The following is a 23,583-nucleotide window of genomic DNA, read 5'->3' on the forward strand; positions in this document are numbered from 1 at the left end:
CCGGGCTGCTGTGCCTGTCTCCAGTGCCTGTGCCAGTGGGCTGGTCATACAGGTATAAGTTTTTGTCCCAGAGCAGCCAGATATGGATCCCTGCTTTCCACAAGCAGCTGGAATCCCAGTCTCCCCAGGAACTCTGCCTGTATTAACTGTCTAACCCAGTAGTCATGCAAGTCTCATGAAAGCACCATGAAATGTAGGTTTGTGCTCCCAGCACAGATCTCCGGAGCTAGGTATTCAGCAGTCCCAAGCCATGCAATGCCTCCCTGCTCTGTTTCTCTTCCTCCCGCCAGTGAGCTGGGGTGGGGGTAGGGCTCGGTCCCGCAGAGCCACAGCTCTGGTACGTTACCCTGTTCGCTGAGGTCTGCTCTTTTCTCCAGGTGTGTGCAGTCTGATGCCATCCTCTTTCCTGTTGCTCTCTCAGGATTAGTTGCACCAGTTAAATTTTCTAATTGTATCCAGTTTTAGGAGGAAGCCTCTGTCTCTCCTCTCATGCCGCCATCTTTAATCCCATCAATCAGCCATGCCTTCTTAATCTTATGATGTTTGTCCTTCCAGAATGGAAAATCCAACTCCAGATGTTGCTACTTAACCTAATAACAATTTGTTCTATCTTGCCTAGAAGCCACAAAACTGCAAATAGTAATAGAAATGAAACCCAGAATAGAAGCGCCAACCTTCCGATGCCCTCTCAACTGACCAGTGATGGAGATCTAGCTGCACCCTTTACTGCACCCCCTTCTGAGCATGAAGCAGCCAGAGCGGTCATCATCCCTTTTCCCTGGCAGCAGCTCGTCTCTATCTCTAGAAGGGAGAATGAGACAGGGATCATAGGCTTAGAATAAGGTAAGAGCCTCTGGAGAAAGCAAGGCAGGAAGGATTATTTGCAGTCAGAGCAATGGAACTACATGCTAGGAAACCTCCCCCCCTACTAAAACTATGTAGAACATTAAGCTCTAGAATCATTCTTCAGTGAGATCAGTTAATGTTCCCCAGATAAAGAAGAGTAGCACATGTTTTATTATTCTAATCATTTGTAATTGTGTGTAAGATTCACTTTAGCATACTAAAAGGCCCAGGCCTACGTGCTGTCTTTCCTCCTTCAGATCTGAAGAGGTAATTTTGCAAACTGAGCAACTAATTTAGCCAGACCCAGCTGTAGACCACATAGTAAAAGGCAGGATTCTTTAGCAAATAGACAATACCTCAGCCCACCTCGGGAGCTAAGCAGACAGCCTTTTGATATGCTCCCAGACCAAGACGCCAATATCCCAGAGAAAAATCAAGGCAGAAAATTCCTTATGTTAAATTAATTTTTAATATTCAGAGAACACTTAAGTCCTTCCCCAAGGCTTTAGAGATAGTCCCCACCTTTTTGGACAGGCTCTAGCACAAGACCTCAAATCCCTTACTCTCTCGAGCTCCACCTTCCTTCAATATGTAGATGATCTCCTCCTGTGCAGTCCCTCCCTACAAACGTCTCAACAGGATACTACTCTCTTTTTAAACTTTCTCTCAGAACACAGCTATAGAGTTTTACCCTCCAAAGTCCAGCTGTCTGCCGCTCAGGTCACATACCTGGGAGTTCAGCTCTCCCCACGCTACAAGGCCATTACCATAGGCAGGAAAAAACTTCTCCAAACCATGCCCATTCCAAACATCAAGCAACACCATCCCTAACCACCAAATGGCAAAGACCATATCCTTTCCACACCAACTGCAGTTAAACTCCAGGGTCTTCCCCATTAGATACACAACTCCCACCTTAAGCCATTTGTCTCAGCTTATTCCCCTCCCACCAAATCTCCCACAGGTTTCTACTCCTCCACCCTGATGGGACCTCTTACTCTCCGCATTTCATGCTGCTCATCTCCACTTCCACTCATCACTGAAGTTTCTGCCAGCACAGAGTCCTAAGACCTCCCTTACAACCACCATGCGTCATGCTTCAGGATAGTTAACCCTGGTCTCAACACTTACTCTCTCACCAGACCTATCTTCCCAACACCAGCCCTTTCTTCTCTTTCAGACTGTCCAAAAGATTGCATCATCAAGGATTCCTTTTGCCCTACAGGTTGCTTTTATGCCTACACATATGTCCCCCCAAAATGCTATTAATTCAGCCACCCTATGTAAACATAGCAATCAGCCCAAATGCAAAAAATTTCTAACCAAAACTTTAACCAGCTTATATTACAGGATTACCAACCCCTCTCCAAAGACAATGATCCTTATTAAACCTGGAACATGCCATCGCCACTGTAGACCAAGGGCTCATCTGAAGACTGCCCCCCATCAATGCAAAAATGAACTTCATCGCCCCTAATCAGCAGGGAGCAGTTACTGAAGACTGACCTTCACCCCTTCCCAAATCCTCTACCACTTATAAAACAGAAAAGGGAGGAATGTAAGAATATAGTAATTTATCCTCCATTTGCCCCATGGTCCCAAGCACATAAGCTGGCGGGGCTTGCCTGGGGCTTGCCCCACCTTATCTCTAAACATCCCGATCCTCCCCCAAGGCAACAGGCCGAGTGAGAGGATCCACCACAATAAAAGGCACAACGCTCTGTCCCGCTGCCCTCTCTTTCTTTGTCTGTCTGTCCCCCTGCTCTCCCTGCTCTCTCTCCCTCTCTTTGTCTCTTCTCTCTCTGTCCCACTGCTCTCTCTCTCTCTCCCCACCCCCCACTGGGGCAGCCACTCTCTCTTTCAGATAATAAAGTCTCTTACATGGACCCATTGTCTCCTGAGTCATTCTGGGTAAGGAGGGTCACGGGGAGATACCCTTTCAGTTAGAGCATTCTTAGAATTTCAAGAAACTGTTTAATAGGGGGACTCAGTAGGGAGGGAAATCAATTTTTTTTTACCATTGACATGGTAAAAAAAAATATATTTTTTTTTAAAAGAAGGAGCAGGGAGAATGTCTACTGGGAAAAGTACAAGCAAGGGCACAGAGACATATAGGGGATTGAATGTGTGGGTTTAAGAACAGGGTTCATGTTAGGAAGTAGTGGGACACAAGATTGACAGAGAAAGTTAGGAACAATTCTTGCAGGGTCTTGAATACTAGGGTAAGGAATGAGTATTTATATAGGTGATGGGGAGCTAGCAAAGGTTTCTGAGCAAGGGAAAGACACAATCAGAATTGTACTATAAGAAAATTAATTAGTTTGTCTCAACTGGGTGAGAATTGGGAGCCAATTACGAGTCTGATATAAGATAAAAGCAGTAAAAATGATGAGAACAGATTCAAGAGTGAAGGACTTGGCAACCAACTAGATTAGGTGCAAAGATGAGGGTGGGACCCATTTAAGGAGATGAGTCAGAGTGTGCCAGTATTTGAGCTTGGGAACTGGGAGGCAGTGATTGCTCAAATGGAAGTAGAAAATCAAGAGAAGCCAGTCTCAAGGGGAAGGCAAGTAGGTTAGTTTTATACCTGTTTACTTTTAGGTACCAATGAGAGATTCAAATGAAATCACCCAGTACAGGATGAGAGCTATGAGAAGAAATTAGGACTCAAGCAATATAGATTTAGGAATCACCTCCACAGAATGAAAAGATGAAATTGTAGCAGTGTATGAGACTAGAGTGGGAGAGTAGGGAGAGATGAGGACAGATCCACAGTATGGGAAGCGCAGAGGAGCCAGTCAGAGCAAAAATGTCCCAGTTACCTTTGAGAAATGGGTTAGGAATATATAGAAATAGTCTTCTTCAGTCATTGGTCATTGGCATGCTTACTTTATTTAAATATTACTGGATATAAACTGAAGATTACATATAAGTAGATGATGGAAACCTGAAATTGCTCAATAAAGGATGTGTGATATCTGGAGAGTTTTAAAATAAGATGGCAAAATCGCTCTTTGTCTTACAGGATTTAGGTGCAACCCTACTAGAAAATGGGCATTAGAGTTCCATTCATTCAACAAATATTTATTGAGCACCTAGTATGTACAGGGACTGTTCTAGTACTTGGGCTAATCAGTGAACAAAATAGACAACAAAAATCATTCTTTTATGGGACTCACATTAGAGTGAGAAAACAATCAACACATAAATAAATTATATAGTATATCAGACAGTATGTGCAATGGGAAAAAAAGAATAAAATGATAAAAGGGATTGGGAAGTAGAGTTGGAAACAATGTAGTTTTATAAAGGGTGGTCAGAATAGGTTCCATAGAGATTACACTTGAGAAAGATTTAAAGAATGCAAAGGAGTTAGCCAGAATATATCTAGAGGACGAAAGTGCCAGCCAGAGACAAAACCCCTAAATTGGGAGCATGCCTGGCAGGTTTGAGAAACAAAGAGGCCAGTATAGCTGGAGCAAAGTAGTTGGCAGGAGGAGGGCAGTAAGAGACGAGGCCTCATAGTTGGAGGAGGAAAGGGAGTGGCAGATCCTGTAGGGCCTTGTAGAAACCTAATACCATATCTTGCCCGTAGTAGTTATTTGGTAAATGTTCGGCTAGTCATCTTTTGCAATCCAGGATTATCATCAATTAGCACTTATCTTTCTGTTTATTAGAATAATGTGTGCTTACTTTATTGCAGGGGCCTCTCGATAGCTCTGCATAAGAATAGGGTAGCAAAACCCTTGCAGACATTAGAGATCAACATGAACACTGTATTACTGTAAACAGAAACAGGAAACAAATGCCAAACATGGTGGCTGCTGAATGACTGTACTAAACATTTCTGAAAAGCCTGCTAAGGTTGGAATAGTGCTCATTCCATCATAATCACAAGCTTCATTCTTGTTGAAGCATCTCTACCGTGGGACATGGATCCATATTTCCAGCTAAAGGGCAGTTTCAATGATTAACTTCCTTCCAACTTTCAGGCCAGGTAGTCCCTGCATTACTCCCTGGAGGTAGCAGTAGTGGCATTAACACAGATCTCAAGTGACTGGATATTAGCGCCTGGACTGGCCTCTGAAACTGCAAAGCCTATTCCAGCTTGCACTTGGTTGCATTTAATAGGTACTGGTTGAATGAAGGAATGAATAACCCTTTCCAATAGCCCTTAAAATACAGACTGTCCACGAACTATGACCACAGAAACAGCCCCATCAAAGAGGAAGGAGACAGAAGGGAGAGACAGGGATTTCTTTAGCAGGCTGTCAATGGGCTTTAAGGGGCTGGAGGGAGAACAATTGAGAAGGGAAAGATAAGTAAAGGTTCTTGGCTCTTTGTGTCTTGTAAAATCAAATAAGCAGATTTTGTAGCCTCGGGCTAATTTCAGCCTTGGATTTAAACTCAGACCCTTAATTAGGCTGTCTGGTTCTGTTTGAACATCATGTCAAGGAGTCCAAAGTTGTGAGTTGGAGCCTGACTGGAAATTAAACTGTTTCCTGTGCTGAGTTTTGCTTGGATTCTGCCAGCTGGTTAATGGGAGAATGATCTAGAGAGAAAATAAATGGGTAAGAGAGTGTTTCAAAATAAAGGATGCCTGAAACATCTCCAAACGCACAACTTATTAAGTGGATCAGTTGAATCATCTTCACATACGAAGAAAAGATACTTAAAGACTCTTTCTTGCCATCAAAAGGACTCCGCCACATTTTTTTAAATCATTATGTCCACAGTAGAAATAACTAAAGCTTACTGGACACTGCTGAATGTCAGCACATTACACTTAGAACTTGGTACACCCTCAGCTCTTGATGCTTTTTGTAAATGCCTATGTCGCATGGAGTTCCTCATTTTGCAGGCCTAGGTTTGGTGACAGATTTAATTCAGCCCATAGACCTCCCTATGGGCCACAGATATCTTTTTATCTTAGGTTCTGTAGTCTGTTCATGCAATATAAAAAAAAGGCAGTTACTGTATTTTGAACATAATTAGTATGCCAAAATATGTCCAGTTTGCTACAATTTGAACAACCATCTCCCTACTTAGTTGCAGGTTTTATATCCAGAGAACCAGACAAGAAATGCTCAACTCTTGTTTCATCCCCAAGATTTCTTGGAAGGAACAAAAACAAGTTTCAGGCTAGAAGTGACCGTAGCAATCATCTGGGGATTTTACTAATCAGGAAACTAAAAGCCATGGCATTTGCATTACCTGAGAACAGGGTGCTAGTCCTTGATGCTGTTGCTAGAGTCTCATTTGCTGTCAGCCAAATTCTTATTGAGACCTTGGCCATGAGGCCCAGCTCCATTTTACTTTCCCATTTCCTGCTGACATAACTGGACAGTCACAGGTTAGTGGGACTTCTAATGCCTGATTAAATGGGCTGACATTGTCACAATGTGTCAAAATGGATTCACCAAACTTTGTTCTCCCAGAAACATCATTTTTCAAGTAAATGTTATGTGCTCAATGCATTCATTTTTTTCTTCCCATTTGAAAAGTTCTTCCTGAGTGCCTAGTTCTAATGGTTACTACTCATGGCCTGGCCTGGAACCCTAAAGCTTCGGGAGGGGGCAAATCCTACAGGTATAGAGGCTTATGCTTTAAGCTGGATTTCATTGTTTAAAATGTCCTCCTTTACTCTTGGTTGTGAGTTTTTTCAAAAAAGAATGGTGAAGTGAGGGATGGTTGTCCTTGAGCTATTCTTGTTTTTGTTTTAGCAAACCTATCCCTCACCAAAGCTGCAAGAATTATACACTATAGATTACACTCAGATAGCTTGTTATTTAAATATAAGAGGCTTCAGTCTTTCTTGCTTTTTTCTTCTTCTTTTTTCCTTCTTTCTTCTTTTTTTTTTCTGGACTCTAAACTCTGTCAGGCTTGGGCAGTGCTTGGCCTATAGTAGAAGATGAACAAATGAAGGAATGAATGGGAGGATTCTGTATGTGGTTTGTGGTTTAGAAAATCAACTACTGAGCTTTGATATCAAATTCTATATAGGGTATTGAGACTTGAATGATTCCCAACCTTCCTTGAGAGATATCATGTCCAAAGAACCTAATAAGGGATCCCCAACTCCCTGTTCTAGCCTTGAGACCTAGTGGATGAGCTATGAAAAGACAGCTGCTTAAATATAAAAGGAATCTTAATATTCATTTGATCCATTCTCAGAATAACTATGAAACTTGACTAAGACCAAACAGAGCTAATGACAGATCTGAGACTGGAATTAGCCCTCCTTGTCCCCATTCAAGTGTTGTTTTAGTACATGAGACAGTTTTGACAGTGACCACCACTGCAAGGCAAAGTGGAGTTCTGTGACAATGCAGTCCTCATAGACCTAGAACCGAAATAGAAGATACATAGAATACATGCATGACACTTCTTTCTGATGCCCAAAGGAGATATCATTAATGATCATGATACTTTTCCCACTGAATCTGGACAGGTCCTCAGGGACCCACCACTAGCCAATCAGAGTTGGCACTCAGTTTGAGGTCTATCTGCTATCTCTCCTCCAGATGAAATAAAGATTTCATAAGCCAGTGAACTGTCTTCTCAAGATGAGCTGAACCTCTAGCCATGAACTTTGAATCTTTTATTGCTTATCACTGTCCCCATATCCCCAAAGAACTTTGAGGTGATGTCTGCAAGAAGGTTGGTTTCCAAAGCATGGGTCTGCCAGACAAAGCAGGTGCAGTTATTAGTCATGACTCCAAGCCAGGCCAGGTGATTAAGAAAAGCTAAATTTATATTAAATTATCATAAAATCCTAAAATACTGAACATAGTGGTTAAATAATTCCAGGAAGCCCAATCTCTCCAGTAACGTTAAAACCATTACACATGAGTGCGGGAGAATCATTTCCATTAGTTTAGAACAGAGAGATTTTGCTTTTTACATAGTAAATCAGTGCTAAAATAGAGAGTTCTTCAATTATGTCCTTTCTACATTCTGAACAGCTCAAGTGCAATAAGATCCTGCCCCCTTTGCAATCAAGAAAATGTCACTTTTCTCCCCACCACCAGCTATGGGTCTGAGGACCCACAGGGCTCCTTCCCTTATTGCCCCAACAAGTGTGGAATGTCCTTTCATCCTAGGAGTCACACCTCACCTTTCCCACTTCATGTACTAGAAAAGCCATCTTGGCCTGGCCGTCCTGTGTGGGCCCAGACTTTGGGCTGGCTATTGAGAGCAGGGCTAAGGGCTTGGCACCTGTCTCTAGCAGTCTGAGAACTAACTAGAAAAGGGGTGGTCTTATCCTCCTTTTTCAGTCACGTTTGGCAGCTGATTTCTCAAAACCAGGAGATGTTGCAAATCAGCAACCTTCCCCTAGAAGTCCTCACTACCATTCTTAGTCCCTGTTGTCTTCTCCTATCATTTCTAACTCCTGGGTAGAAGAGGTCTGGATCTATCTTGGGCTAAGAAGGCTTCATCAGTGGCTCTGCCTTTCCATTTCTTGCCTTGACTTTGCATCTTGAATTTAGCCCTCCAGGTGCCACAAGTCCATGTCAGAGAAAGCAAATTAGACCAAAAAAATTAAAAACATAAAAATAAAGAGAAGGAGAGCTAGGTACAAGTTTTCAGACAGCAAAAAGTCTCAACTCCCCTGACACTAGCATGAGTCATGCCCTTTGCGCAAATGGGCACGAACCCAGTGATGTCAGCTCAGCATGGAAAGTGTCACTTAGCTGGGAAGAGAGTTGGAATGGGTACTCCACCACCCCAGAGCCACAGGCTCTCTCTCCACTAACTTAGATCCCTAAGCACTTGAGAGAGAACACAGGAGGTTCAACCTCATTAATACTTCTTTTTAGGCCCTAGTTGTCCCAGGTTTCTAACCCAATTGCCTTTCCTGATCATTTATGAAAACTCCTGACACTTCTTTGAAAAGTTGTTTCAGGGTCTCTACACTCAGAATCCCAGAGAATGAGGAGGGAGAGAGAGGCAGAACATTACAGTTCAGGTGATATGCTATCCTTGGTCTTGGCAGCGCTGTTTAGACATTGCAGAGACTCAGCCCTCAGGGCCCCACATTCACTTGAGCCATTGGTTCATAACCTGGTTACTTAGGAGGGAATTTGTATTAGCCAGCTGCCGTGAGATAGGGACCTTCAGCCATCTGAAGGTAGCCAAGGTTCCAGACTTTCAGAAGAACAGCTTGAGCCACACCCAGATCTCAGCATCTGCAGCTGAAAAAAAGTGACTCTTAGGATGAGAACAACATCCATTGCCAGCAATGGACACCCCTAAAAGCTTTTTTATATTGCTAACACACTTGAGGCTGGAGTTTTCCCAGATGCCCATCCCAGCTGGGCTGACTCTTCCTTCTCCTCTCAGCCTCTATCCTTCATCTCTCTTTACCCTTGACTCCCTGCCCCAGTCCCCAGTGGACAAGTTCTCTCAGATAAATGGTCAGGCCAGCTAGGATGAGGGAGAGTGCAGTCTTAAATCATCAACTCTTGGGGGGGCAGGCACTGAGGGTACCAGGGGAAGGGGAGCTGGAGCTCTGTACTGACGAGGAGTCATTAGTGAGCCTAGTTTCAGGGGCTCAGGATGGAGCGCAAGAGATGAGGTTCATGGTAATCCAGGTCTAAATTCATGGGATGCATCACCATTTCTCATGCACAGGTAGTTACGAACTCAGGTGGACATAGCTCCCATGGGGGACTTGGGAGCAGTTATGGGATGGGAGGAGGAGGAGAAGTATGAGCACATAGGAAGGGGGCCCGTTATGAGCACAAGGACTGGAAGTCCATAAAGGAGAAGGAATGGGCAGGGAAGGAAGAGAACATGGGCATTTAGACCTGGCTCTCTGAGGAGAGCTTGCGTTCATGTTTCCAGCCCGTGTCTGGCAGAGAGCCTCGTCTTTCAGGAGTGGCTGTGGTATGGACACTGCTACACTCAGACTGCTCTTCCTGCAACAGCTGCTCCATCTCCGTGTCGTCCAGGGAGCCAGAGCTGGCCTGGATGGATACTGTGTCTGTCTTCATGCACACATGATCCCGAAGAAGGCCTCCCCGGGAGCTGCGCAGCTGCTTCAGGTCATCCCACTCAACATCATCCCCAGACAGGAGGCAGATTCCCTCTACAATCTTGATCTTCTCCTTAGTGTGGTTACGGTCAGGCCCACCCTAGGGTGGAGAGTGAAGAAACATGGTCAGTTGGTTGGCTATCATGGAGAACTGGAAAAGGAAGTGAATTTGGTTAAGAGTGGCTGTGAAGAGTACAACAATCCCACAAACAAATGTGGAAATTTGGTCAGACCAAACATATGACTCTTAACAGGAAAGGAGCAGCTATAATGATTATTACCATTATACAGGGAGGAGGGAGAACCATGGCTTCTAGTCGTGCATCAGCCACTCACTGGCTATGTCACCCTGGGAAAGTTATTTAACACTTCTAAAACTTAGCCTCCATATCTGCAGTGTGGGGAGAAAAACAGTATCCATACTTCATAACCAAGTCCCATGAGGGTTAAATGAGAGGATACATGGAATGCAATTAGTAGGTGCTTGACACTTAAGATGCACTAATCATGTTAGTTATTATTACTTTGTTACTGTAGTTTATTAATGGGACATGATGCTGACATACATGATCAAAAGCAATTGACAAAAACAATTAAATGTGTATTTATTCAGGATTTTAAAAAACATCTGTGCTCTTTTATTCTTAATTCTCTTCTTTCTAACTTTGTTAAGGGGAAAACCTTTGGGAGATAAGACAGAAGGGACCTAGAATATTCTCTTACTTGGATTCTAGGTGGCAATCCACTGAAGTCCTGTAACCTATAACCTTTTTTGGGAGGTTACTCTGGCTCTGCTCCCATGAGCCTTGGGGTCATTCCGAAGCAACCTGGTATCATTCCAAGGACAGCCTTAAGTTCCACTCAGGCTTCTCTTTTTATGGATTCCTCAAAGGGTAGCCTTACTGCTGGATTCTTGGAGAAACCAAACAATCTGCTGCCATTGCCAGAAGAATATGGGCCATGGCTTGGGTTCTGTCCCTAGAATAGGGTTCCTGTCAAGAGCCCTGAAACTGCTGCTCTATTTTAGTAACAATTCAATTTCAGTGATATTTGTTAGCGCCTACCTTAAGCACAACACTTTCATGATTGCAAACTATAAAATATGGTCCTCACCCTCTGGGAGTCACAGCTCCCTCGATCAAGCAGAGAGAGACACAGACAGCAGCACCCAAGTTCATACACATGCACGCACACACACACACCCATTCACCCAGCACACTCTCCAGGCTGAAATCAGTGTAATATAAGTTGAAGGCCACACAGAGGCTCCAAAACAGAGACATGCTGAGTAAGTTAGAGAGAGGTGGGGGACATTGCACCAGCAATTTGGGGGACACCTCAACACACATAGCAACAGGTACCTGAAATCAAGAGGAAATCAGAAGAGAAAGGGTGAAAGACTATCAGAGGGGTGAAAGAGCTGCTGAGGAAAAAGCACACAACAAAAGAAAGGTCACATAATTTAAAATTCCAACCTATGGCCCTTATTATGGTTCTTTTCTGGGGCATCAGATGTTTTAGTAATCCTAGAATCGTCAAGAGTCTTTCTCTCAAATATATTAATTGAGAAGGGGTCTACCCTGCTATCCCTGCAGGTTCTATTCTGGCTTGTAGTGGGAGCTTTTTTAATATGGGGATTCATGGATTCAGAAAACATATGATGATTACAGAAAATGTACTCATTACACAGGGGAGCCTTGTGGATGTGAAGGCAGGTTCTGACTGTGCTGGACAGGCCAAAAGAGTAGACTGATTAGGGCCTCATAAGGGATAACTTCTGATGAAAGTTACAGGATTTTAGAAAAAACAAGCATCATAACAGACTAGGAAAATCTGAAATCCCAGGCTATAGATCCATTATAAAAATGGGACTATTTTTTCAGGCTTAAACAGTCAGCAAATAATTTTTTACTGAAGAGACAAAGGAGATGAAGAATTCTAGAGAAATCCCTTAAGACTCTGTGATAAGAGGATTGCAAAAAATAGCCATTCCCAGTCATAGGTGCCAAAAATTTGGATCAAAGGTTAGAAAAGGGAGAGTCCAGGAGCTCTTAGGTTTTTGGGTATTGTTTGGGGTTGTTTCAGAGGGGCACAGTGAGGGTTCCCCCTTACTGCAGGGGAATGACAATTCCTGGAGGGAAGAACCTATGAGTTTGGGAAAATATCTCCTGGCAAGGAAATACACAATCACATGCTTGAGACCTAAACCTTCTAGAAACTGCTCTATAACCTTGTTGTCTCAGGCTGGTCCTTCAGAGATTCTAGACCTCTCCAGAAACCCAACTCATATTCAGGTCTTCTACTCAGCATCACTTACTGAATTATTCAGGAAACTGGAGCATAATGCTTCCCCCACACACAAAAAAAGAAAGTTGAATATAAATTTGAGTTTTTACCTCTTTTCTATAGCACAGTTGATTGTACATGGCTGGTTTTGGGATTGCTTCAATTTTCACTTCCTGAGTGGAAGTTCGGTAGGAGGGGTTGCTGTAGGTCAGGTTCCTGATTCCAGGATCAGTTAACTTAGATTTTTTGTGTCTTTAGGAGGAAAGGTGATGAGAAATTAGTTCAGATCTTTATGGGATGATACCTAGGGGCACTGTAACCCAAGTGTGGGAGGGAGCCTCTAAGATGGCCCAGTGATCCCTGCCTTCTGGTACTCACATCTTCTGAATCCCTGCCCCTTGAGTGTGGGCTGGGTCTGGTGGTTCGCTTCTGATGAACAGAATACCCCAAAGTGATGAACACTAGATTAGATTACAAAGAAACTTGTGGCTTCCATCTTAGGTTGCCCTCCCTCCCTCTCTCTTATGTTTGTTCTGGGGGAAGCAAGCTGCCATGTTGTAAGTTGTCCTTTGGAAAGGCCCACAAGGCAAGGAACAGATGAGAGAGACCTATAGCCAACAGCCAGCAAGCTACTGAGACCCTCAGCCTGTGAGGAGGTGATCCTGCCAACAGCTACATGAGTGAGCTTGGAAGGGAATCCTTCCCCAGTCACAAGCCTTGAGACAAGACCACTACCCTGGTTGATACCTGGACTGCAGCCCTGTGAGAGACCCTGAGGCAGAAGTACCCCACTAAGCTGCATTCACATTTCTGACTCACAGGAACTACAAGATAATAAATGGTTGTCAATTAAGTTGCTAAGTTTTGGAATAATTTGTTATACAGCAATAAATGACTAATACACTGAGCTGTAGAGTCAAGATGGATCTAAGTTTCAATCTCACTTCTGTCACATACTAGCTGGGATCTTAGTGGACATAATCTAAACTTTCTGAGCCTCAGATCCTCATCTGTAAAGTGAGTAATAATAATACCTGTATTATGAGGTTGCTGTGGCATTGATACATACTCATTAAACGGTAACAGTTACTATCATCGTTACTGGTTGTTACTAGCAGAAGCTGCAGCAGAATCCTGATGTGTGGGAGAAAATACAGAGGGTCATGAAGAGAGGACTCTACAAGGTGACAACACACTCTGCCTTCCCAGAATGCTCCTTGCCCAGCAAGGATATGTCAACCAGTATTGCAGTAAAGGGTTGTGGTTACGTGAAGAGAAAATCATTCCAACTTCAATGGTTTGAAGCAGTGCAGAGTAGTGGAAAAATCAAAGATGCTAGAGTCAGTCCCAGCTTTGCCTCTTACCTTGTGACCTTGGGTAAAATCAGCTCCCTCAGCATCCTAGTCTTTGCAGAAAATTCCCATGAATGGCTATGGTCATGAAATGAGGAAACTAATTGGGCTGTGACTGGAGACAAAGAGTCAGAATTCAGGTTTCTACTCTTCCCTCCTGCTGCTCTGCCCAGGGCCCCAAACCTGATGCGAGGCTAGCTGGTCAGAGGTAGATGAGTGGGCTGTGGAGCTTTAGGAGGCCCCAGACATGCAGGCCTGAAGAGAGGCTGATGTTACCTGTACAGCATCAAAGCTGCAATCACCACCAAAATCAGCAGAATACTAAGGAGTCCACTGATGACATAGCTGACACGAAGTCCTTCCCCTAGGAAGCACAGAGAGACACTAGGCAGGGACCACCAATAGTCTTCTAGCTGGGGTGAGGGGTGGGAAGTCTGAGGATGGCTAGGAGCCTCCTTCTCAGAGAAGAGGCCACGGTGGCTGGGGGAGGGGGCTGAGAAGAAAGTTAGCAATCTGTCAGCAGCTCTAATCCCAATTCCACAATTTACTATGTGACTTAAGGTGAGGTGTTTAACTTTTAAGCCTATGTTTTCTTATCAGCCAAATGTAAATAATAAATTCTCATAGGCTGATGGAGGTTAAACATGTGTGTGCAAGCTCACACATCACATATATATGGCTTAACAAATGCCCAGCATATGAAAAGCACTCCTTAAGTGGCAGCTAATATGATTATTCTTTCTATGGATCTAGTCTATGAGAAGGCTGCATCAACCCCAAAGAGCCCCCTTGAAGGTTCTGGAAGACATCAGTGGAGACTTACATCTTGTCTTTCATAACAGTCGGGGGTGTTCAGGGCTTACCTGGAGCAGCAGGTATGGCCTCATTGGAATGTGCACAGAGGCCGAGCTGGGCATCATTTTCAGAGCATCTGTGAGGCACAGAAAACTGAATGTGAAGGTGATTTGCATTTAATAAAGATCTCACTTTTCTCCAAGAAAGGGTAAAAGGCTTGTGAGTGGGGCTTTCAGATATGAGACAATACCAGATGGGCAATATCAGAAGCATGGAGAGGGCAGAACCAGGAAATACAGAGAAATCAGTGAGTCACTATCTTCAAGATGCTATATCATGTTTAAATGTATTTTAAAATATGCACTCTTTAAAAAGGAGAAGCAGGTTTGGGAGTGAGCTGAGAGTCTGCTGAAAGAATACTAAGTACATCAATAAAAAAACTACAAGGATGAGCTGGAAGAAGCTATCAGCCAGGCAAACCTCTGATTGGATAAAGATTATCACAAGGCCTAAAAAGACCTCAAAAAAATTTGTTTTTTTTTCCTTCATTTTTTCACAAGGAAATATGCAAGACATCCAGAGGGAGGGCTCAGAGAACTAACTTGAAATGCTAAGAAGGTAGCTTCTTTGTGGCACATTATGAGCAGGCAATTAAAGGCATCTCCTAAAAGGCTAGAGAAAAGCTACTTGCAAGAGCAATTGAAACCAAGATACATTGAGCCTTTAAACAGAATTCTGACATAAAATATCTGAGTAGAGTTCAAAAGTTTTCTAAATAAACCTAAAGAAAATCAGATTAACAATAATTAATAGCACTTAAAAGGTAGTGAGAAAGATATGTTATATCTAAGTGTTTGCTTTTCTATATAAATTCTTCTAAAAAGAAAATGGTGCAAAAAGAATGAATTTGATCATATGCAAATCTTAAAGTTAATATTAGGAACATAAGTCTAGAGTTCTTATTCAGATTATTATTATTTCTGCTTTGGGAATTGGAATCAAGTGTTAATTATCCTTTAAGCTACAATTGATATTAAAAATAAAGTGACAAGTATATTACAATGAAAAACACTGTTCTGATAGAAAAGCATCTAGAAAAAAAGACATCAAAGTAGTAAAGGCAGCAAATGAAATCACTGTCTTGAAAAGATGTATGTACCCACATAAAAGGCAGCATTATTTACAATAGCCAAGACATGGAAACAACCTAAGTGTCTATCAATAGATGAATGGATAAAGAAAATGTGGTATATGTACATAGTATAATGAAATATTATGCAGCCACAAAAAGGAAATTCTGCTGTTTGTGACAACATGGATGGACCTTAAGGGCATTATGCTAAGTGACATAAGTCATACAGAGAAAGACAAATACTGTATGATATCACTTATATGTGGAATCTGAGGGAAAACAAACAAATAGATGCAGAGAACAAATTGATGGTTTACAGAGTAGATGAAATGGATAGAGATACAGAAAACAGACTAGTGGGTGTCAGGGGTGGACAATATGAATAAAGGTGGTCAAAAGGTACAAACTACCAGTTATAAAATAATTCCTAGGAATGTAATATACAGCATAAAGACTACAGTTAACAATACTGCATTGTATATTTGATAGCTGCTAAGAGAATAGATCTTGTAAATTCTCATCACAAGAAAAAAAATTGCAGCTATGTGTGGTGAAGGATATTCACTAAATTTATTGTGGCGATCATTTTATAATATTTACATATATCAAATAAAAACACTAACAGTAATTATATATGGGTATATGGCTACTTATTTCTTCTTTAGTTCTCTCTGTAATTCCAGATTATTTCTTTTGCAAAGTATAAATAAAAAAACACAGTTGTAAGAATTCTGTAAGTTGAATGTAACACCATATATCCTCAATTTTAGGATGTACATTTTCTCTATATTCTAATATCTCTGAAATACAAATCTGTATTATAATCAATGGCATCTCACATTTGCTGTTGGTCATTTTTTTCAGTTTAATCTCTCAAATCAGGGTGTAGCTTAAATTGACAGCACCTTCAATTTAACAAAATACAATATTTTATATAGGTTTGAGAATTATTCATGATTATGCTTGCTTATTAGTAACAGTATGTGTGTTTGTACATGTGTACATATATGTACATATGTGCTTGAGTGCTACAGGTCATTATAAACTAAGGCTTTCACACCCCTGAGGATATTCCAAGTCATAAAACCATAGCCCAGAGATCAATGACTAGGCGGGGTTTTAAGTAAACTGTTGGACAAGACTACATACTAAACCTGTTACATGAGAGCAAATGCAGAAAGAAAGCAACAAGTAGGAATGCCATGTAGGAAATTCTCTCTAAAGCTGCTCTTAAATCTTCTTGCCCTCAGAGGTAAAAAGAGAATCATCATTTGCAACAATCTACAAGTCTAAATGTCATCTCCAGTCCCAAATAGCAGGGGCTGATGGCTAATGATGTGATCTATCTCCATCTGCTCAGAATTACCAAGCTAAGACTGTGGTCCTCTCTGCTGGCAGGGGATGGTGATTTGAACAAAAAAAGGACGTCAATACTTCACCTTCCTTCCAGCTCCTCCAGAGATGTGTGTGTTCTGGTGGTAGAAGAACGCAAGGTGGTAGGTAATGTGTTTCGGAACAGTGGGTTCCGTTCATTCATGCTGGTAGCCTTGGGAACTGGGGGCACCAGGCCAGGTACTAGAGAGAAAAAGAGGACTGGAGTGGGCCACAGAAGCCCCAAATCTCTACATATGGTCCAAGAGGAGCATTTGGAGAACTTGACAAAGCAATCTTAGCTGCCCTAATCCTAGGCATCCTCATTAGAGGCCCTTCATAATATTGTAAATAAAAAGGATTTGGATTCCAATACTAATAACTCTGGATGGGCTAGCTGGCCCACAAAAGTCACAAAAAGAGTAATGCACAGGCCATAGCAGGGATAAGGGAACCAGGAGACCTGAATTTCATTCCTGTAAATGCCAGAAACCAGATGAACCCAGGTCTGTGCCATCAAAAGCTCAAACTTGTTGCTCCCAGTCACTCTGCTATTAAAATGACCCCCTGAGGGGGATTCCACCCAGAAGGACAAAGATGAGGCTGCTCATCCCCTGCCCTTCCAAGGACTCTGCTGTTCCAGGGGGCAGCTCAGTCCAACTCACCAAGGGAGCAGGGTCGGCCATCAGGCTCATCAGGACAGGCACACACAAAGTCTGAGGCTCTAGCAAAGCAGAGGTGGGTGCAGCCACCATTGTTCATGCTACAGGCATTTGTCCCTGGAGGAAAAGCAGATGTGTCTGGTCTGGGACAGAAGCAGGTCTCCCAATCTGATGCTTCTCAAAAAGGAGGGAATCTAGGGCTACCCCACTCCCAGGGACAGTAGGTCAGGAGGGATACAACTGCAGGGGCTGAAAAGGTCTAAGAGCTTGAAAAGCGAACCAAAAGGCCTTCTGTGCTTCTAATTGTCCTGGTCATTAACAGTCCTTAGGGTGACTAACCAGCCCTACTGATGGTAAGGAAGCAGGCTCAAGACCCAGGAGCCCACCTGTCTGTCGTTGAGGGGAAACCACGATGATATCCATGAGTCCTTCCACGTTTGCCAATACTGTCTCTTTGCTCCGGCCGGAGTACTTGTCAACACGCTGGACCGACTTGGTCTGCCAGTCTGTCCAGTAGATCCACCTGTCCTGCTACTCAATAGGGAAACCAAAGAAGAGTAAATATTATTCAACAATCTGACCCCAGTACAGCTGCTGTGCCTCTGCATGCACCTTCCCTCTGCTGAAATGCCCTTTTTGTCTCTTATTTACTGGGTCAACTTCTGTGCATTTCCACATAGGACACTGTCCAGGAAATATCCCCCAATCCAAAGAGAATCCATCATTCTCTCCTCCATGCTAATGTATACCTTGTCCTCACTTCCATAAGTAAGTTTTGACACTCTACAGTCATTTGTTTACATGTCTGTGTGTTGTATCAGATTAAGTTCTTCAAAGATAAGAATGTATTTCATTTATCTCTCAATTTCCAGCACTAACACTTAATCCTCAGTCAGTTGACTGAGTGGCTCAATGAATGAGTTCTCAAATCTAGCATATAGGAATAAATTGGGGGGTCCTTATAAGGTCCCTATTCTTCAGGGCCCTCCCTTCAGAGTCCTAGCCCAAATCTGCTGGTTACTTCTGAGGGCTGCTGTCTTCTGATACAGTGATCCTGAGATTCTCAGCTAGGGGTGGGGAGGAGCAACATAGGTGGTTACCTTACCACCCCTCAGTGTACATCAGAAACCCCAGGGGAAACTTACAGATTGAAAAACCATATTCAATATCCTGGAGTTTTACATTTGCAGTATGGGGACGACCTATCATTAAGCAAGCCAAAATCTTATTAGTTGTTAGGATCTAATGCAGAATATAGTTAAGTGGAATACAATATAGATATATCATATCTATTACATATAGAATATAGATAAGTCCCTTTGTCAAAACAGGACAAAGATTTTTAAATGACTGACAATTCCTGTTTTGGCCCCAGGCTTGGTACATCTCCTCTTTTACTTCCTTGAATTATTTCACAGTGTTAGAACTCTCAAAAATGGCAGCCAGTAAGAATTAAAATGATTGGAAAAAGTATTGAATACCATGTACTGTGCTAATGCTTTGTGTATATTTCAGGAGTAGACTATTATTAAACTCATTTATTATACAGGTAAGGGAAGCTTAGAGAAGTTCAGTATGTTTCCAAAGCTGTAGTCACTTGATGACAGAACTTGAATCCACAGAGCTGGTATGTTGAAGGTACTTAATAAATACTTAATGACTGGCTGACTGCCTTAAAACACTGGCTCTTAGCTATTCCGCCCTACTGCCAATAAGTGGGCTGTCTGAGCTTGGATGTTGGGACCACAGCATTAGGATCAACTAGGAAACTTTAAATGCATATTGCTGGGCCCAACACTCATGAGGCAGATTCTTCATATCCAGGACCCAGAAACCTGTCTTTGAGAATGACTCCTTCAAATGCTAGGACATGAAGCAGTGGGGCAGGAGCAGCAGGGCACATGATGGCAAGGCTTCAGGACCCAGGAAATACCCCTAAAGTGAGATTCCATAGTATGCCTGCTGAGTAGCAACTAGGGCTGAGACTGCTAACTTGGAACCCCAAGGAAACACCCCCATCAAGGAGGTTTAGTTACCTCTCTTCTGAGCCAGTACCTGAGTGAGAGCAAAGGGGTGGGATACGTGGCTGACCAAGACCTGCCGTAGCTTCCCATTGAGGTCAGCGCTCTCAATCCGGTCCAGATGTGCATCTACCCAGTAGATCCTGTGAAGGAAAGGAGAGAAGGATGGCTGCTCAAAGTGCCTGCCAAGGAGCCCAGGCCTTTGCCCTAAAGAGCTATCTGTCCCTCCCTGCACTGAATTGGCAGGTGCTGTGAGTGCCAAGAAGCACCCTTGATGGGAGGTCATAGTGAGTCCCTAAGCTTAAGAGAGGAAGTTGGTGACTCAAGTGGGGAAGCCAGCACTGCTCTGGGGAGGGGTAGCAAGTCTAATGACTCAGAGGAGCCACCACCAATTTCATCTACAGCAACTGATCACCTTTTGACTCCTACCCAAGAATCTAAGCCCACATTCTCATGAATACTCTTCAAGCAGAAAACTCGATTTACAAGGACTTCACTGAGGTTAAATGAAGAGGGTATTCCTCTTCTCCGTTCCAACTCTCCAGGTGACTTTGATTCCTTTTCCTTCCTCTGGAGGCAGTAGGGGAACTGACTGCTTCAGAACCCCTTGTATCCTCTTACCCTGCCTTCTAGCATTTTCTCTAGACAAGGAGTTGCAAATTCCAGTGTCTGAAGGGATCAGAAGAGTAACAAATTTGAAAAATCAGCCCTTAACTGGATTGGGGGGTGGGGTTGTAAAACCTGTAGTCTAGCCAGAGGACATGCTCTGCTGAAGACACTCAAATTAAAAACTTGTAAACTAACAACAAAACCCATTTGAGGGTTGAGGAATGACTCAGGAACCCCTGTTCTAAAAATATGTTCCTGCATACTTCTTACTGCTTTCTCTTCCTTAGCTACCAAGGAGCTTTCTATCTTTTTGTTTTCCTTACCTCAGTCTCAACCATCCTCTCCTCTGCCCACCCAATCTGCAGGAGGCTGTTTGGGACAGGATTCCCACCTGCGAGTATCATAGTCCAGGGTAAGTCCATTGGGCCAACCCAGGTCTGTGTTGATGAGGACCTTCCGTTCAGAGCCGTCCATATTCGCCCGCTCAATCTTGGCAATATGGCCCCAATCTGTCCAGAAGAGGTACCTGAGATACAACAGTACCATCATTATCAAGGAATGGTGCCAAGGGAAGACAGCACCCCGATATTGAAATACAGGGGACACAATGGTAACATTAATACATAGGCATCCTCCTAGGGCCTCTTCACCAGGCTTTTTTCCCTGGGTCTCCTTTCTGGTGGCCATAAACTTACCCCTTCCTGGGGAAAACAGCAATGGCCCGAGGCTCATCCAGGCTGTTGTTGATCAGCACTTTGCGGCAGGAACCATCGAGCCTTGATGCTTCAATGGTATTTCGGCCTGTGTCTGTCCAATACAGATTCCTGGCCACCCAGTCCACTGCCAGCCCATCAGTGGTCTTCAGCCCATGCCCAATCACTGTCTCCATATTGCTGCCATTCAGGTCTGCTCTCCTTGGGAACAGAGTTGGATGATTAACCAGATTGACCAGCAATAGACTGAAACTCCCTTAATCCACATTCCCATAATTGGATCACCACTAGACTCTAAGCTCCATAGGAGCAGAGGCCACACATCTATGAGTACATTCCTCAGCATCCAGCACAGCAGAGTCAAACTATTTGCAGAATTAATAAGTTACTGGGAAAACAGTGCTTCCTGCTATAAATAGTGGGTGTTTAGGCCCATGTCTTGCAGAAGACCAGTTAATAATTACCCATATACCTTAGGGAAGAGACAAGGATTGCTAAGTGGTGACTATAAGAAAGGCAGACTTCTCAAAACCTACCTGTGCATTTTTACAGAAGTCTTAGACTAGGGAATTCAAACTCAGGATAGGGAACATATCAGAATCAGGTGGGGGATACCTCCAAACTACATATGCCCACCTGCCCCACCATGAGAGTCTAATATACCCCTCAGAGAGAGCTAAGGGGAATGTCCTTGTCTCCACATGAGAATCTCTGCCATGCTAAACCCATCTTGGTTGTAGCAGGGCATCACATTCTTCAACCGTGTTGGGGTAAAAATTGAAAGAATAATAAAAATTAAAATAAAACAAAAAATATTTAAGAAAAACATGACCTTGTGAACAACTACAAGTCTTGACATTTGGCCAGGGCTCCTGTGTTATAGTACAGATACATGCTTTAACTATATGGCCTACTCATCAATGAGTCTTAGGAATACTTGGAGTCCCTGCAGGGCCCAATGACAGGAGTAGAAGGCCCCCAGCCTGACTTTATCTGTTTGTTTGTTTTACATACTGGGCTTCACTAATCTTTAAATAAACAAAAAACCAAAAGTTGGAAACTGCTGCAAGTAATGATACTATAAAGCAAACAAGTCAGGATCAGAACTCACCATCCATGCTGCCAAATTACTCAGTCCCCTTAGAAGTCAGTGGAGACCATAACCTCACCCGTCAGGGATTGAAAGTAAGTCTGTGTTCTCTGGAGATTTCAGATACCTGATAACATCCAGGAACACGTCCGTGTAATACACCTTTCCATCCACACTGTCATAGTCTAGGGAGATAACATTGTTGAGCTCAGGAACAGGTACGTGCACATCTGTGTGGTCGCTGGTGTCCAGGGAGATTCGCCGGATGGAGCCTCGGCTGGAGAAGAGCAGATAGGTCTCAGGAGAGGGATTGCAGGTCTTCCCATCTCCCTTCAGCTGGATGCCAGTAGGGCAGGCACAGGAGAAGCCAGAGGGCCGTGGCAAGCAGAGGTGGGAGCAGCCACCGTTTCTCGAGCCACACTTGTTAAAACCTGGTGAAGAGAGAAACACGAGCTTTGACACCCAGCCTAGAATATTGTCTGAATCTTACACAGGCATAGTTTCTTATGTCTGATTCTCTGCTGCTCTAAATGACAGGATTCAGTGCCTGGCATGAATGAGGTAGAAGGTCAAGGGGTGTTTCTCTCCAGGAGTCCTTTGAAGGTGACAGCAACATGCAGTTGTAGTTCCAGCAATGCCCAGAGGAACACAGCCTAATCCTGTAGGACACTTAGGCAGGTCCCTGTCTCTGTGATAGTAAAGGAATCTCTGTGCCCTGCATGTATCTCTGATGTTGAGATACCCTCAGAAAGCCAGACGCTCTGGCTCACAGACCTAGAGGGTCTTCTCACCCAGTGGCTGTGCCCGGTCCACAGCCTGGATGTCCATGAGACCTGGCAGGTTGGACCTCACCAGGATGACATTGCTGCCCGTACTCTTGTCGGCACGGTGGATGCTACGGGTCTGCCAGTCAGTCCAGTAGATATAGGATTTGAGCAGGGTAAGGCCATAAGGGTGCTGCACAGGTGACACCAGTGTATGACGATTGGCACCATTCAGGTCGGTGGCCTCAATTCGCTGTAGAGGAAGGAAAGGGTGATGGGTGGCTATCAGTAGATTGGAGCTCTCAGTGGAGATCCTGATCGGTACTCTCCTGTCCTCCCAGGCCTCTGGGACACAGCAGGAGCAGTACTCTCACCTCGGTGTGTGCATCAGCCCAGAGCAATTGGGAGTTGGCCTTGTCCACAGTCAGTCCATTGGGCCATCCCAGGTTGTTGTTGATGAGCACGCTCCGATTAGAGCCATCCATTCCAGATCTCTCTAACTTGGCGTTCTCCCCCCAGTCTGTCCAGTACATGAACCTGGGCAAGGAAGAACACTGGCCAGTTATTCCCACAGCTCTTATATATTACAAGTACTCACAACAGGCCAGGCACCAAGAAGAGTATTTTACATGCAAAAAAAGGGAGTTGTTTAATGAGTATAGGCTTTCAGATTTGCAAGATGAAAAAATTTGGGAGATCTGTTTCACAACAATGTGAAATACTTAATACTACTGAGTCTTACTCTTAAAATGGCTAAGGGGTCAATTTTATGTTACATTTTACCACAATTTAAAAGTGCTTTCCATGTATATCTCATGTAATTCTCATAAGAGCCATAAGGTATGCATTTTCCCTATTGCCTCCATTTATAGGTGAGGAAGCTCAGATGGATGAAGTACTGAACC

General features: G+C 43.5%; 1 protein-coding gene across 1 annotated transcript in view; it reads right to left on the reverse strand.

The window, feature by feature from the left end:
- Window positions 1–3,719: 3,719 nt before the first annotated feature.
- Window positions 3,720–23,583, reverse strand: part of LRP4 (LDL receptor related protein 4) — a 55,839-nt gene continuing 35,975 nt past the window's right edge. The window contains exons 26-38 of the mRNA XM_017675105.3: window positions 23,053–23,215; window positions 22,706–22,931; window positions 22,042–22,345; window positions 20,807–21,025; window positions 20,503–20,637; window positions 19,537–19,645; window positions 17,868–18,012; window positions 17,485–17,598; window positions 16,888–17,023; window positions 14,385–14,452; window positions 13,798–13,885; window positions 12,280–12,421; window positions 3,720–9,983 (exon numbers count right to left, since the gene is read on the reverse strand). Coding sequence (XP_017530594.3) covers window positions 9,651–9,983; window positions 12,280–12,421; window positions 13,798–13,885; window positions 14,385–14,452; window positions 16,888–17,023; window positions 17,485–17,598; window positions 17,868–18,012; window positions 19,537–19,645; window positions 20,503–20,637; window positions 20,807–21,025; window positions 22,042–22,345; window positions 22,706–22,931; window positions 23,053–23,215 — 2,182 coding nt within the window. The 3' untranslated portion in view covers window positions 3,720–9,650. The remainder of the gene's footprint in view (window positions 9,984–12,279; window positions 12,422–13,797; window positions 13,886–14,384; window positions 14,453–16,887; window positions 17,024–17,484; window positions 17,599–17,867; window positions 18,013–19,536; window positions 19,646–20,502; window positions 20,638–20,806; window positions 21,026–22,041; window positions 22,346–22,705; window positions 22,932–23,052; window positions 23,216–23,583) is intronic.

Source organism: Manis javanica, chromosome 11, assembly GCF_040802235.1.
Source record: "Manis javanica isolate MJ-LG chromosome 11, MJ_LKY, whole genome shotgun sequence".
NCBI classification, from domain to species: Eukaryota; Metazoa; Chordata; class Mammalia; order Pholidota; family Manidae; genus Manis; species Manis javanica.